Genomic DNA, 17,499 nt, shown 5'->3' on the forward strand with positions numbered 1-17,499 from the left:
TTATCCTGAAACGCTTCTTTAGATGCACGGTTAATTAGAAGGCAGAGGTTATGAGGGAATGAGCTGTCCGAGGATTTATTTTAAGTCCTGCTACATTGTGTTTTAATGATGTTTATTGTGTGGGTGTTTACTTTGAGCCACCTTAAGCTTTCTGTCTCCAACTTTTCTTGCAGATTGTAATTACTCTTCATTTCTAAAACGGGCCTCGCATAGCCTCGGTCATATTATGATTCATCACCAGTCCGTAACTGTTAATGGAATGATTAATTCTTTCTTTTAATAACGTTAATAAATTATTCTGTAATTAGCGGCCCCGCGTTCTGCTTCGTCACTGTGGAGCTCAAGCTGTCATCAGGGCCCTGCTCCTTCCTGCGGTTTGTGAGAGCACCCAAAATAGTGAGGCTAAAGTCAGCTGGAGTTTCTATTTTTGTTCTATCTGGATAAGTTCTCTCCATTTTTTATTATTCCCCCTCCTTTATAGCAGTTATAATCAATATTTTTATTTTAACAATGGATCATGTGGCAACTTGTACATGAAAGGGGGCACTTGATATGAAGAACCCACAACGACCTGACTCTGCAGCTCCTGTCAGCTTTACAGTGTTTTATGGCGTCCTTCAGCTCTCACTGTTCTCATCAGTGTCGTTTTTGGCTACAGGAGGAAGCTGTTTTCAGCAAAGAAAACCCTCTGTGCGCTTCCTGTTCAGCACCACAGGACAGACACATTTTGTGACTAGATAGTAAATATCGCTGAACATTTAGCCATTTGAGAGCCAGATATATGACACCAAAAGAATGCTAATGATGCTCAATATCTTCTGGATGTTTAAATAGGCAGCTGTTTGCTAACACGTTCGCTGTATCAGCTCTGTAAGGTAATAATATGTTAGTGTTTTTAGCTTGTTTCTACTGTTCCAGACTTGCCAAGAAATCAGTTATTGAAGTATTGAAATAGAAAGTAGCGATTAGGAACAGAAACAAGAAAATATATCTATTATTAAATTAATTATCTTTTTAATAAACAAAGTCTCAGGGTAGCACCAAGTTTAATTACATATTTTTTGTGACATAATTCGATACTGATCCAAAGGGCTATGATGTGATTATAAAACCATTATCGATGCATCTTGATGCATCAATAGTTTAGATTTCTGTACATGCTTTATGTTTTCTCACTGTGTGACGACTCGCTACTTTTAAAACATACAGTATCTGTAGTAATCCATATTCACTTCCATCATCTTTTATGGATATAATTGCTTTGATATTACGTGTTCAATTGTTTGACAGCAACTACAACAGGCTGTTTTTCCTCCAGCTGTGGGTGGAAATGTGAATTATGGGTTCTCATGTTTGGTGTGTTCCCAAATATTACCCAGATTAAGCCCAGGGGATGAGGGGAGTAACAATAAAATGAAACCCAGGGAATCGAGTGTAAGTGAAATAAAGGACTTTATTAACAATTAAAGAATATGAAGATGTTTACAACCAAAAGTTAAAGTAACAAGTTAAAACTGCTCAGAAAAAGAGGGAAGTGACACTTGTTTAGATATTAAATAAAAAGAAAACAACACTATCAGGCCACCACTTGAAATACAGGTACGCAGATCTACAGGTATGCTATCTTCATAGCCTCCCTGCTGTTGTCTGACCCACTGGCACAGCACAGACACAAAACACAACCCTGTGGCACGTAACAATCAACACCAGAATATCTTTAAGATACTCTGGTGTTGATTATTGAAGTTGATTATTTTATCTAAGACTTAGATAAAATAATCAACTTAAACCATCACACAACTGAATTATTGTGATTTTATTAAGAGTGAACAACAGGTTTCGCCCGTGGCTTCTTCAGGTTCGCTCAACAGAATCACATGAGCACTCACGGGTGAAGTTTAAAATTACATAGATCTTTTTTATAAATCTTCGTCTTAGTCATGTACGTAATGGGATGAGGTTAAATCACTTACTGTTCTTGTATCTCTCGTATTCTTTATGGGGCTGCTTTGTTTTTTGATCGATGTAATTTTGTGTAAATTTATCATGCTTTTTGAATTAATTCTAAATACCTTCTGAAAAATCCTTTTGAAGAATGTGAAAGTGAAATGACTGTGATAATTAGTCATGTGACCTGTGTATATTTAGAACACCTGTTAATGCTCATGTGATTCTGTTGAGCGAACCTGAAAAAACCACGGACCAAACGCATTGTTCTCTTTTAATAGCACAGTCATTCAGTTCAGTGTGCTGTGGCTTATGTTGATGATTTCATCTGAGATGTTTCTGTGGCCCACCAGCACCTGATCCTTGAGACTGGCTGTGCAGAGGGAGTTCTTTTTACCAAAATATTTTAGTATATTGCCACTTTTTTGCAGGTCCCTTTACCCCTCAACTTTGTCTTCATAGAGGCCAAAATGCTTCCAGCTTATGAGCTGGTCAGATTGTATCCATCTGCGGTTGCTCACACTCCGCCATTATCACCAAAACTCAAGAAGTAGCCTGGCTTAGATTTGTAAATATGATAAACGTTTATATCCATTATGTTCTATCCAATTGGTTCAGCTGCAAGAAAGTTTGAGGTCAGTCTTACAAAGTTATTACAGTCAATCATAATGTTGAGAATTGGGTTTAAAATGACTGATTATTGACCTTTTGCATCAAGAAATAATCTTTCAAGAGAGAATCAAATACCTCTAAGAATCGATTTTTCTCCCCACCCCCAAAGACACTCCTGTCACTAACGATAATACTGTATCAAAAAGTCTCAGACATAGACATACCCACTCTGTCTCTCCACTTTGCTCCCTCTGTCAAAGTTTTTAGTCCTATTTGTCTTCAAAGTGTGGGTGCATGTCCCTTATCTCTTGACATATCCGGCAGAGGACATCTGAATGTTACCTGTTCATTACACTGCACAGAACAGGGGCGTGGGTGCCGGTTTTTCAGAAGGTGGTATCCAGGGTGTGGGCAGGCCTCCCCATCCTTGACTGTGCTCAATCAGTGAGGTAATTAAAAAAGGCCAACTTATGCCACGCCACACTGACTCCAGTGATTAAAACGACACCTCCACAGTTTCACACAACAAACCACCAGGCCTCATTAAGGGAAGGAGGTGGTCGTGTGTGTGTGTGTGTGTGTGTGTGTGTGTGTTTTGGCCATACGGCTTCTGCAATATGACGCTGGATTTTGCGCAAGCCACCTGCCATTTTGTTTGAGCACATTAGTAACACAATTTGGAAAATGAATAGAATCCGTTTCTGTATATTCAACAAAAGCACTCCTTTGTCAGTCTGTTTTTTCATTAGCTCTGGGGCTGCTTTCACAGTGTTGCATTTTTGTCCACATTGAAAAAAGTTATTCCCCCATTGTTTGTGCTAATTAGTTTTTAGATGAAAAGATACATACAATAATATCTCACTTAATTTTGTGACAGGTGTGAAGTGTGTTGAGTGTAGTTATTATGAGAAACTGCCGGTTGCCTTCACAGCAAAGTAGAGCCTGCATGAAAGATTACTAATCTACTTATCTGTTTTCTCTTTAAGTAGTCAGTTAAGGATGTACGTCCTATATTTTCTTTTGGAGGACATGAAGTTGTCATTGCTGATGTGTTTTTCTATTCCCTTTCTCGAGTCTCTACCAACCTGATTCCAAAAGTGCTGGTATACTGCGTAAATAAAAGTGCAATGATTTGCAAATCCTTTTCAAAATTCCATTGAATACAGTACAAAAGCAAGATATTCAATGCCCAAACTGATAAACCTTTTATATACACTCAGTCTGAATTTGATGCCCGCAACATGTTCCAAAAAATTCAGACAGGGGCATGTTTACCACTGTGTTGCATCACATTTTCCTTCAACAACACTCAGTAAGTGTTTGGGATCTGAGGACACTAATTATTGGAGTTTTGAAAGCAAGATTTCTTTCTCAAGTGAGCCCCCTAAAATTTTAAAATTTAAAGACATCTGTGTTGGAGAATGGGCCAAAATTGAAGCTTACATTGCAAACAAAACCTCTGCAAGTATTTAATAAATTTAAGTAAGTGTGTTCAATACTTTTTTCCTGTGTCATTCCACTTAATTGCACCTAATTTTTACGGATTAAAATGGTAGGATTTCTTTATCTGTGCAGTTTTATTGAGTTAATACCAATGGTCTGGTCTGAATTTCATGTGAATAGCTGCATTGGAAATATGTGTAATGAAAAAAACAATGACATGTTGATTTCTTATTTCCTCCACTGTAGGTCAAAAACAGATTATCATATAATTGCACTCTGTTTTTTCAATTCAGCTCAATTCAGCTGAATAGAATTTTATTTATCCTGAAGGAAATTCTTGTGCCATAGAATGCTTCAACACTACCAGCCAGAACAACCAGTGGGTTTCCTGGGTCAGGGTCACTCACTGGGCCCAGTTGTAGAACAACAGAGTATTAAGTATCTGACAAAATAAACAAATATAAGATAGAAGTGTTTTCAAGGAGCAAAAGCAAAAACCAGTGCCTTATAGAGTAACAATGGGAGTGTGATAAGTACAAGTGTTACTAAAAATGAACTAAAATGGTGGAAAAAACAGACTGTGCCTGCTAATCAGTGTTATATTTAATTTGATATAACAAGAATTATACAACAGTTAGTTCCGGCCCTGCAATCTGATTGGTCGAGAGACAGTAAAACCGTGACGATATTGGAGTACAACATCACAGTTATTTCACTGTGTATGTATCACTCTGCCTCACAGCTGATTGCAATCAACAATCAAATCAAAACTGACGGTTAGTGTCAGTTAGGTCAGCAGTTGCGTTGTAGGCTAATTAATTCATCCACTGTCAAACAGTCAAAAATATGGATTTATTTCCTAAAATAAGTTTTGAATTGAACTATGAATGGTCAGCAGAGGAAGATGAGGGAGAGGAGAAGCTGAATCCATCTGAGCACACATCCAGGTTTGTCAGTGTTTCATCAGCGGAGCTCAATGACTTGGAGAAAAGCAACATACTGTCAGATCAGAAGGCAGAGTCGGCTGTGCCTGTGAAGCGACAGTCCACCCTGCAGTCACCAGAGACTTATTTCACTGGCTGCACAATTAATGGAAATGTGCAGATAAATGTGTATAAAGAGTATGTGCCTGGCGCACCATGTCTGCGTTACATAGCAACAGTGACAGCGGAGTCCTGAGGGAACTATTTTTGTTGGCGGAAGACAAATAAAATGCTTAAATTATCTATTTTGTCCTCATTTTTCAACATTTCTTAATCAGCCTTGCTTATTTAACTGTTAAACTGTTGTATAAATGCAATAAAACACTCGAGCTTGTGATGGTGATGTTATACTCGTATATTGTCACGGCTGTGATTGTCTTCGGCACTCAGCCTGCGGCCTTGTGCCTATGACCGAATCACAGCCGTGACGATATACGAGTATAACATCACTCCCTCTCGTGTGATATTGCTAAGTAGTATTGCACTACATTGACAAGTGATCATGATATTGAAGAAAAATATTGCACATGGTATAAGCAATAATGTGCATCATATGAAGTCATAGTGCACCCCATGTAGGTAAATAGTTTGTCAGTGTCCTTTGTTTGAGCTCTCCTCCTACAGAAGAGGGAGGACAGTTACACAGTGTCCCAACTTTTCGGAATCAAGGCTGAAAGTTTGAGAGAGTCAAAGATCTTCCAGGACAAATAAAGCAGAAAGAGGACTTCATTTCTCTCCTCCGTCTTCTTGTGTGCACAGTATATCTGCAGTGTCAATGATTGTGTGTTTGTATGGGCTGTTTTTTAACATTGCGTTGGCCCTTACATTTACAGTATCACACAGCAATTTGGCCGGTTGACATTTACTCAGAAATTTTGTGTATACTCTCCTGGCAAGGTCATCTCATAGCTTAATATGTACCGAGTTCACCAAGTATTATGAAGGATAGGGGAAAAAAGTCAACTTGGACGATTGATCAAGCATGCTCTTTTTAAAGGGGGGAAAAAAAAATAGAAAAGGTACGATGAATGTGAATGTGAATCTCGTTAAAAAGTTGCAAAGTTCAGCCCAATTCTGAAAGGGTACGACCTTAATGAGGCGGACATTGATTATGTGTGTCCACGAGAGTAGGGTATCGAGTTAGACTCTCAGCAGGTCGGCTGTCTCTAAATCATGGGCCTGAGTCAGTATGTGTGCTGATTACACCATAGTCAAGGTTGAACCTCCTACACCTTCTCCAATGTGTTATAAATATTCATATGGCAGTGCCCACACACTGCGCCGGACTAATAGCCTGCTTAAAGATGTCTCCCAGGTGCAGCAGAGAGAATGGGAAAATGGGACAGGCGAAGGAAAACAATGGGAGACTTAGTGTGTGCATAAATGTGAGTGTGAAACTCGTGAAATATATCACTCTCCTTTTGAAACTGACTTTTCTTGTTATCTTGTGAAAATGTGAAATGATTAGTTTGGTCCTTTTTCATAACATGAGATTAAATTAACAGGAAAGAGTGTGAATAAAAGGGAAAATCAGAAATGGCACCTGCCTGCCAGGGCTGGAAGCTTCCCCTTGGCACTTTCCCTCTCTTTTCTTTTTTTTCTTTCCTATGTGAACGTAGTGAAAGGTGTGCGGTGACTCGACTAAGCGCGAGGAAACGTGAGGAAGTGGTAATGTTACAGATTATGCCCTCCACGCGGGTCCTGGGGTTAATGAAACTTCTGATGAGAAACGCAATTTGCCTTCGTCTATTATCTCCACTGCCAATAGCCTGTGCTCCACCGCCTCTCCTCCTCCTCCTCTGTGGGTTTTTCCACAGGGTTTCGTGATTGGTGGAAAAGGGAAGGAGGGGGACACGTCTAAAAAGATGATGAGTTTTTAATCTTTTTAACATTTACATGTTCTACTCAGGATTGACACTGGCTCTGTCGATCTGGAATTGTCTCTGACCCTAACCAGCCTCCCTCAAGGACCCCAGACAGTGTTTATCATATCAGAACCTGTTCCCCGGCTGACCCTGCGGGCCTGCTAGCTATCTGAAGACTCTCTCTGCAGGGCTGGAAAGGATGTGGTGATAAATGACGAGTTGCTTAGGCTTGTCTGAACTTCGAGGACTTTTAGAATTTTACTTTTCATAGTGCAATGTGTAATTTTTATAATGTTAGTGTGAGATATTTTAAAGGGCGGTTTATACAGAAATGTCAGTCTTACCTAATGGGAAAAGTTGATAACGGCACGATGTTACCTCTGATATAAAGTTCCTCTTGAGTTTGGTGTCCAGGACACATTATATTCATCTACTCTGAAGATCTTTGTAAAGAATAGTAAGAAATTGAGGGGTTTTCATCAAAGAGATTCTGCACTGTTGTAAAGCCGCTAGTGTCATACAGCCTAAACCGACTCGCACTCACAAGTCATCCTGAAGGAGGCAGCTGTAGCTTGTGTTTCAGTACGGCTATGTTGTTGTGAGTTTGAAGAAATGCTTGAAAAAGCCTTTTTTTCTCAGGTGTGGACAGTATTTGCAAAATGAAATATCACAATTTGTTTAATCTGTATAAACAGATATCTGTATGTGTATGCAGAATCTGCAGGTAGCAGTGTAAGATTTTGGTTTTGAAAACGTTCTGGTTTCCATTTGTAGTCCGAGTAGCATTGATCAGTCATGTTTTAGTGGCAGGTAAACTGTGTAGAGAGCCAAAGAGGCGGAATGCATTTGCCAAAATAAAGTCTTGAAACAATCATCAGACAAGGGTTAGCTTTTTTTTTTTCTGTTTATAGAGATTAGCCTGAATGGCTGGTGCAACAGAGACACTTGAAACCCCAAAGTCCCCATGGCAGAGTCAGGGTTCTGGCCCTACAGGTTGTAGTTTCTGTCGTAGTTCTCAACAGAGTTGTAATTAGCCTCTCCTCTGCAGTGGGATCAATGGTGCTTCTGAGTGCTGTCAGACATGATGGATATTATTTTCCCACATTCTGGACAGTTGGGTGACAGCAGTCTCTGTCTTTGAAGATACACTGTGCAGCAGAAAGTAGTCAACTGTCAATCACCGCCTCTGTTTGCACTAGTGTTTCCTCTGAAGCCCTGTCACACTAAACCTCCCTCTACCTGCTGCTTATTCATTCTCTTTACTGTACCAAACAGTTGTCATGCTGCGAGCTCTTGTTATGTGTTGTGTGCTGCGGAGAAGAAAAGGCTGCAGAGGTTGGGGGATCAGAGAGAGGATCGAGTTAACTGTATTCTGAGAGCGAATTGTTAACAGTGTGGGTGTGACAAAGCTGCCGGCGGGGGTGAGGAAGACTAAAATGACAGAAGGTATAGGGAGAAATGCTCGTTAATGAGCTGTAATATTATGTATCCATGACACCAGTTGCATTAACCGTCTCTTGGTAACTATACTGCCTGTCACGACCACCAACTTATTCTTCCATCAAACCACCGAAGAAAATTAAAATCTTGAAGTTATTTAATTTAGCTTTTAATATGGAAAAGTGATTAGATAATTAGAACATTCAGACTAATTAACAGCTACCTCAGAGATTCAAACTTTTCAATTTGAAATGTTTGACAGTTTATTTTGGATTTATTGTATTTAATTACTCATAGACTAGATCTTTATTTTTAGTCTTTACAGCATGCAGAAAACATCAAAGGCACTTTCAGGCCATTACAAGCACCAGTCAAAAAAATTCATTCCCCGAAAATGAAACTCTTTTCTTTTTTTATTTGCTGCCACTGCTGCGAGAGAAAATATCAATTTAAAGTCAAGAATTGTCAACCAAATTGTTTCTTTTTCTTGCATTCCCTAGGAGAGATTTGTAGTGTGTCCCTTGGTCTTTCTGTCTATGTGGTATCTCAAAAGCCTTTTAAAAAGATTTTCAAGACAACTGGTGAACGAGCTTCAGGCCATGTCATATTTAAAACATTTGATTATGATGTAGATCTTGATTTGGGGCTTGGAGACAATTATTTTTTTAGTTGACACAATGAAATTAAAGTAGATAAACTTGATTCCAAATCCTGAATATTCCTAATGAAAAACAAATTTAACATTCACATTAAAAAGATAGTTTGAATTTTTTTAAGGGGGGTTGTATGAGGTACTTATCCATAGTTAGTGTATTACCTTCGGTGGATGGTGCTCAAAACAGCCCTAATTTGGAGAAGCAAGCAGGAGTACTGCCACAGCAGCTAAGCAGTGCAATGGGTCAGCCATCGAAAAACAGTGCCACCTAAAAATATTAATTTCAGTTTAAGTGTACACTATATCGAGAGTATTTTCACTGCGTTATCTTGCCGTCAGACAGCTCTTTCTTTTGGCACTACGTTTTCTCAACTGTAAGTATATGTTCTTCTTCTGTATACTCTGATTCATTAAGTTATCTCTTGTCTCCGAAATGATTGGCATTTTGTCACTACTGCCATATTCACCTTGTTCTAGTCTCTCGGATAAACAGCTGGAAGTCTGACCCAGACAGCTGATCTGTGGTGTAATATAGTGCGCGGCCCAGTTGCGCCTATAAGTAGGAATATGGTTGAGAAAATGTACAGCCAAAAGAAAAGCCTGTCTGAAGCCCTTTTCCCATTGAACAAAAAACTTATTGTGACCCACAAAGCCCACAGTGCTAAAGGTTAATATCGGCATTAATATCCGAGACATATATCTCGTTAGTCATGGGTGTTTATCAGCTCCAGCTTTGATCGGCAGAGATGGAAATGCAACACCTTGGAGGATGCTTATTTAGGCGCAATGCAATCATGGGCTTCCACAAAATACCGTCCGTCTCCGTCCAAGCAGTGCTCAAACATCGTCAGAAGTTTAGTCGGCCCTGGGTTTGAGAGAGAGACTGAATAAATAAGACGTATAAAAAAGAAGTAACCACCATAACTTTTCACTGACCTCCATGCTGCTTGCTATTGAGTGTGACGCACCAGGAAAACAAACAACTGCAGAACAGTGTACTTGGCTCTGGTCTACTGGCAATGGGGGAAGCAGTCGATTGTCTATCTTTGACAGCTTTTCCTATGCTTGAAACACCTCCATACGTGCGCTAATTTTGGTGGAAAAAGGTATGATAGCTTTTTTTAGGTGGCTAAAATATGTTTTGCTGAGGCCTCCGTCCACTGCACTACACTGTTTAGCTTCTGTGGCAGTACTCCTGCCTGCTTCTCCAAACTCGGGGCGTGCGGACTGACATCTACTGTTGGTAGACTGTTGGACTATGGATAAGTACCTCATACAAGCCCACTTTAAAAGATCCGAACTATTCCTTTAAACTCGGACTATTTTTTTATTGCAGTTGCACCAAGTTGAAAAATTGATTATTGTCAGTCGTCCTATGCTTTCAAGCTGTGATTCTGAAATCAATGATTGATATGTGAAGCAACACCACATGTTGGACCTTAAAGGGGCAGATGAAATCATGACTGTAAAACCCCCCAAGCACCCCAGTTTCGTAAAATGGCAAAATAGGCACTGTCACTCAACATGAGGTGATTTTGCCTCAGGAATCGGTGTGTTCTTTTTTCCCTTTGTGTGTATATTTTCAACAGCTGCAACACCAAGATGATGAGGAAGAAATGGCACAGCACATTTTAGGTCTTATTGTTGATCTGATTTAGCCGAAATTAGGTTTTCGTGTGTGTGTGTGTCCACTGGCCTGCTGTTACCACATGTTACCAGGTAATAACAGACTCTGACAATAGGGATTATCCTATCTAACTAATGCAGTGGGAGAGTAATCTTGACACACTCAGACACTCCCGCCCCATCGCTGCAGTGTCGCAGCACACACCGCATGGCACTTCTGTCTTCAGAGCACGTTTTGGCCCGGTCGCGGGCTGGCATCTTTACTTTCATGCTTAATTACCTGCCAGGATAGACCGGTGGAGACACGGAGTCATACATGTATGATGTCCCTGACATGAATATATGTAGATAGAGTGGTGTAGTGCTGTGATTTGAGCATGTGTGTGCCCCTTTGTGTGTGTGTTTAGGCAATATAGGCATGTCTCTGGCAGTGTGTTTGTGCTTTAATATCTCAGGGCTTTTTGACACACACACACACACACACACACACACACACACACACACATGATAGAGCATGGTAGCCTGAGGGCCAAGATTTCTCTCCAGCCTCACATCATTAACAGCAAGCACAGAGAGAACATACTGTATACTGAAGACACACTTCATAACATTTTATGGCACACAACACTTGGGCTGCAACTTATGCTGGCCTTACACCAAACAACTTTTCAAGTGATTTTATTGTTGCAGACAAATTTCCAATGTTCCTGTGATCTTGTTCTTTCGCTGTAAGGTCTTAAGCCAGTCTTTTTCTCTTCTTGATGTTACAGCAAAATAAAACATGTTTTAATATTATGCTAAGTTCTTAGTCTTGGCTCATGCAAATAGTAAAGTTCAGTGACATGAACAGTGTCAACAACCAGTAGCTGCGCTCTCTCCAGGCAGCACCAAACAAGAAGCAGCAAACCAAGCAGACAGTAAACATGTAGGGGACTCCTGGGACTCCTTCTTGTGTACTGTGAAGGAGGAGAAACTGATGGAGCTGTGGAGTAAACAAGAGTCAGTTTTTAATTTGGCATGGATTCACCAACCAGCACTTACTTTAGTGAGGAATCTTAATTTTTGAAATAGTTCTCTTCTCCCACTAAAATGGGGCAGCTAACTTACAGAGGCCGGCAGAGGCGACAAATCCAAAATGTTAAGTTTAGATGTAAATACAGTTTGTCTTTATTGATTATATTGATGCCAAATTCACGCGAATACCATCAACATATGACACCTTTGAGCTTATGTTTCTATAGTTGTTTATTTTTACGGACATGTATAGAATTGCTAATTTCTTATTATTATATTTCTTAAAGGGAGCTTGGCGCAATATTGTCCACCAGGAGCAGGATGGGAAGTAAACTCAAAAGGAATCTCACTGTAGTCTTGCAACTAGTGACCCTGCAAGATCCCTAGTCTTTGCAAAATCTAACAGTGTGTGACAAAAACTCATGTTGACTTAAAGGGATAGTGCACCCAAAAATGAAAATTCAGCCATTATTTACTCACCCATATGCCGAAGGAGGCTCAGGTGAAGTTTTAGAGTCCTCACATCCCTTGTGGAGATCCCAGGAGAGAGGGGCTAACAACAAAACTCCAGCTAATGCAGGCTGGGCGACCCAGATTAAAACGTCCAAAAAACACAAAATTGAAACCACAGAATATCTCCACACTGCTCGTCCGTAGTAATCCAAGTGTCCTGAAGCCCCGACATAAAAAGTTGTTTGTACAATGAGGCTAAAAACAGAGTTTAAATGACATTTTTCCAAACAACTTTTTATGTCGGGGCTTCAGGACACTTGGATCACTACGGACCAGCAGTGTGGAGATATTCTGTGGTTTCAGTTATGTGTTGTGGGTTGAACGGGGGTCACAGACACAGACAGTAGGCCTAATGTATTTCTGTCAAATATGGCGGCCATAGGCTTACCGCGACGGAGAAGTCGGCTTCAATAATATCCTCTTCTTGGCGTCATGACTGCCCAAAAGTACCTGAACAGCCGAGCCAGCTGAACACAGGTATGTGACGTGTCAGAGGAGAAACGAGCCGTTCACGGCCCACAAACCTCACCGCACTTTAGGGACTGTTCTTTACTTGTCAGGGGAGGAGGGTGGCTGGTTGATTCTTATTTTATTTTTTTATTTTATTTTGATCCCCCCTATGTTAATCACTTATTGATGCTGTTTTTAAAGTATGAATAAGTCAATAAGTAATTTATTCCATTGAAATATCATTGATGTATTATAGAAAAGTGATTTATCTTTTTATGAATGACAAAAGGCACATCTGCCTCATTTTCGCTGTGGTATCGTGATACTACTCAGAACCATGATATTTTCATTGGTATCGTACAGTGGGTCCCAATATTGGTACCATGACAACACTAATCTGGAGGGGGTTCATCTGCAAAAACTAATGAAAAACTAAACAACAATATTCAGTATTTGGTACTCGGTACTCGGCCAAGCATTTAATATTATTCGGCTTCGGCTTCGGCCACAAATTTTCATTTCGGTGCATCCCTATTAAAAACCTACCTCTAACACTCTTCCTTCCTTATCTTTGTGTCCCCAGTTGATGAAGAGGCCCTGAGGAAGAAGATCACCGATGAGCTGCATAAAAGCTTGGAGCAGGACAGGGCCAAGGCAGAGCAAGAGCTGCAAGCCTGGTTAGACACATGCACACACACACAAACACACACAGTTTGGGTGTGGAATAGTAAGTGCTTTTCTTTTTGACCTTCCACAAAAACCTTTGCAAGGCATTTTATTTATTTCTGAAGTAAATTAATTGCTATAATTTGTTTTTTGGAGTTGAAATTAAGATTCCCAAGTCTGCTGGCAATGTGGTGGGCATTTCTCTTCTGCTCTTGCCTGCTTTCCCTCTCTCCCCTACTTTCCGTCTTTGGATCATGATGGATTTAATCAGTGTGCCGCACCTAGTGTCAATTCCAGTTCCAAGATTTCATTAGAAACCAAAGACATTTTCAGGTGTGACCATTTCCCGCTTTCATTAATAGTCAAAAAGGTCAGCACCAGTCTTTCCGATCCCCACTGTGTTTCCAATCTACCCCTCTTCCGAAGCACATCAGCACTTTTTCCTCCCTCTATCTCTGCTTCTCCTCTCCTCCACCGGATCAATTAATCATGCCTGAGAAAGGAGGGCGCTATCCTGAGGTAATTTCCTGGGTGTTGAGTGGGTGATCCATTAGCCCTGCCTGATGAAGAAACACACTGCTCATGTGAGGAGCACATTTCTCCTCTTCCTCCCTCTCCTCTCCTCTCTTCTTTTTGACCCTAAAGAAGCAGGTGCACGTGCCATAATGTCCGATAATCGTGTTGCGCCCCCTCCTTAATAGGCCTGGATGATCTCCAGCAGACCCTGGTGAATGAACAACTGTGATTAGCCACTAAACGCACTCTTGCACTGTAGGAGAAAAAAACACAACCTTTCTCTATCCAGGAGGAGGTAGTGTTAGCCTAGCGATTAGCCTCGTTTTGGAGGCTCATTCAAGAGGAGAGAAATTAACGAGTGGTTTTGAGAAATCATTTGTCTATTGATTTTTTTTCCTGACTATTTTATGTTTTTTTGATGTAACTGCTTCCTGCAGCTCACTTATTGATGTCTGTTTGGAGCAGTAAGTGCTTCAAAATTATGCCCTCCTTGCAATTAATTGAAATCACGGTGGCTCACAAGCCTTCAATTTTTGTTTGTGCTTGGCATGGGCTGCATTTTCACTCAAGAAGACTTAACTGAACATGAAATGGTAAATAAGCAATCATCAGTTAGCCAGCACTTGTGTGTGTATGTATGTTTATGTGTGTAGAGGCATATTAATATCAGTTTTCAATGTGATGCTTTCATGCTGCTTTTTTTTATTTGCCCATTTTATCACATTATTTTTGTTGTATTTGTGTGAGTGTGTCCAGTTTCCTAGCTTATAGTCTGTCAGGCAGTAAAACGTGGGACAGCCATCAAGATGCATTTTGGGGATTTAAGGCGTGCTTAGGCGCAGCTCAGTGACAGGTTTTGTGTAGAATCAGTAAGTATTAGGAAAGAAATCAACATGAAATGATGCTGAAGAGAAAATACTAAACCATAAAGCTTATTTTGTGAGATGAAAACTGACAAACCGTTCAGACTGTGTGGCTTAACATTTTGCATTCAGTATCTTCTCTGGTTAGAACTGGCATATAATGGGCTTTATCTAAACGATCTATAGTGCATGGTGCAAGTGCATCAAGGGCCTGTCTAACTCCACTTTTGCTAGTGAAACGGCACATAATCAGGGCACAAAGTAAGGTGCAAGGGGTTTTATTTAGTTCCTTAATTAATCAAAGGTGTTTTTCTGTGCTCTAAAAAAAGAAATAAATATATATATATATTTAAAAAAAATGTATAAAAACTGTAGTTATAAACTTAACAGAGGAAAAAGAAATAAACTTAAGTGCAAGTGACGCTGCTCCTCGTGCATAAATGCGCACAGCGTCTCTCTTATTGGGAAGCCTGCTGCAGAGCAGAGTCGGACAGCAGCTCCACTCTGCTTTCCGCTCTGTTCACTTTTTAGACATTGTAATTAATATTTTCCTCATTAATGATGTATTAATTCACCCACCCGTAACCCATCCCCGCATCCGTGTGTGGAACAACCAGTGTACATGCAATGTAAGCCTGCATCTTATCTAAATAATGTGCCCTTTAAACAGCAGGAAAATAGTGCGCTGTTGACTTCAGACTATTTTGTTGGTCAGTGGTGCAGTCACTTTCTGCTGCCTCAAAATAGAAAACGCCCAAAAATGCTCCTGAATGCTCCCGACCACACCTCATTTTAAGACCTACACATTATGGGCAACAGATGGCTGCAAGTACTTACACAATATGGGCGCTGGCTGTGAAAACGACAACTGTGTCAATCTCAAACTAGCAATAACAGTTGCACTGCGCTGTGCTGGGTGTAAAATCGGGCCCAGTGCTTCTTAATGTAATCAGATTATATAGTCAGGATTAGAAAGACAAGTGTTACTGTGTCCATTTTGTCTTTTTTTCTGGCTTTGCTTTTTTGTGTTTTTGCATGTTTTCACAGATCAGACCACAACTAAGATTATCACAACCACACCATTGACTTGAAGCTTTTACGTGCGCGATTAAAGCGTGCAAACAGCCGAATGTTTAAAATTGAGGTGTATCTGTTTCGTGGGATAAGCGTGAGACTGACAGTGTGCCTTCCGTGTTGACATGCCGTCACACCAGCTTGCTTCATCGTTTATCATAGTCATATTCAGTGAAGTAAGATGCAGCAATAGTGTCAATATTTGTCTTTTTGAGCTGACAGAGAAAGCATGACAAAGCATGACACAGAGACTTGAATATAAAACTCTCTGCTCATGCTTACACACCAGCATCCTTCAAGGCTGAAATATTCTTCCACTTATTTTTTTTTTACCACTGCAATTGAACTTTCCCATTTGTTTGTCGTTATTGCAGATAAAGGTGACTGGTTCTCTTTTTTAATTGAAATAGATGAGAGGAACACAGTGCCCTTTTTCCTCATCTGGGCCGTCAAACAATGATTAAATTGCAATGGTATTTCACCTTCCCCTAGTGCAGGCGGTAATTACAGGGAGTTTTTGGTTCTTGAAGGCAAACAAGGGGCACAGTGATTGTGGTCTTCGCTGTGTAAAGACTCAGCAAGGGAAGTGGATGGCTGGTGCTGTAAAATTGAAGTAAGAGGTAAAATATTTTTTTTCTGTGTGTGAGTGTATCAAAGCTCAGCTAACAAGACTGCACAGTGCCTCACTAGTTATAGAACCCTGCAGTGAAACTGCTGCACAGCTTGAACGCAAGGAAATGGAAGAATGTGTGAACCCCCGGGTCACTGGGAGAGAACACACACATGAGATACATGAGGCCAAAATCTCAAGGTCATGCTCAACCCCGAAAACATAAATTATTCATGCATGTTATTTTAACAGTAGAATATGAACGCTAAAAGAAAAAACAGCCAAAGTAAGGCGACAAATTAAGTCTTGTTAAAGAACATTAGACGTCCGTAAGGCAACCAAACACATTCAGTTTGCTTTTTTGTAAAATCTAATTATTTCCACACTCCATTCTATCCTATCCTATGCAATATTGTTGTGTAGGGGTACATAGAGCAAGGGAGTTTTGAGCAACAGTGGTGTTTAGATTATGGCAGTATTTATTCAGTTTGGCTTTAGGGCCATAAATGAACTCCCGAGATCTGGCTTTGCATGTTTTGCTCTGGTCGAAGTGAAGGAAAGGCTCTGTGAGGAGTTCATTTGGGTGCAGCCTAAACTCATTTGTAGCAAGGAGCGGCTGCAGGGAGCAGATTTGCCTCTGCTGCTTCTCTGTGAGGCATCAGAGCAGAACGACTCAGAGAAAAGGATGTGAGAGAAGGAGGGATGAGGGGGAGAGAACTCCCAACACCATCCTGTCTCTCCTCTCTCAACCTTACTCATCCTGTGTCACCGCTCTGTCCAGTTCTTCCTCTCTGGGTTATTCTCACAGGATTTCTCTCCATCTCTCCTTCCCTGCCTTGTCTTTTTATTCCTCCCTTACTCCCTTCCTTTCTCAACCCCCCTTCTCTATTTCTCAATTTATTTTCCTCCCTCTTTTCCACATCTTCTTCCTACCTCCTTTCCCTCTCAGTCTCTCCTCTTGTGCATGAAATGCATGTGTTTGAGTGTCCAACTCCAACACTTAAAGGTTAGTTGTTGTTGCGAAACTTCTGCCCATTATTTCAGCATGTAGGCAAGCAGCTCGTGTTGGCTTGTGTGATATAATTGCATGTCAGACTTTTGAGTGAGAACACTGACCTTCTCCCAGAGCTTCTGTCTTCCCGTTAACCAGCCAGCCTGTTAAATTCCTTCTTGCCCCCGGGTCAGACGCAGACAGATAGTCCTGCCGACAAGTTTTAACATT

General features: G+C 40.6%; 1 protein-coding gene across 5 annotated transcripts in view; it reads left to right on the top strand.

The window, feature by feature from the left end:
* The window catches only part of chchd3a (coiled-coil-helix-coiled-coil-helix domain containing 3a), a 121,696-nt gene that overhangs the window by 3,255 nt on the left and 100,942 nt on the right, over positions 1-17,499 (top strand). For all 5 annotated transcript variants that reach the window (XM_033615112.2, XM_033615111.2, XM_033615113.2 and 2 more), the window contains one exon: positions 13,132-13,225. In XM_033615112.2, coding sequence (XP_033471003.2) covers positions 13,132-13,225 — 94 coding nt within the window. The remainder of the gene's footprint in view (positions 1-13,131; positions 13,226-17,499) is intronic.

Source organism: Epinephelus lanceolatus, chromosome 23 (assembly GCF_041903045.1).
Source record: "Epinephelus lanceolatus isolate andai-2023 chromosome 23, ASM4190304v1, whole genome shotgun sequence".
Taxonomy (NCBI): Eukaryota; Metazoa; Chordata; class Actinopteri; order Perciformes; family Serranidae; genus Epinephelus; species Epinephelus lanceolatus.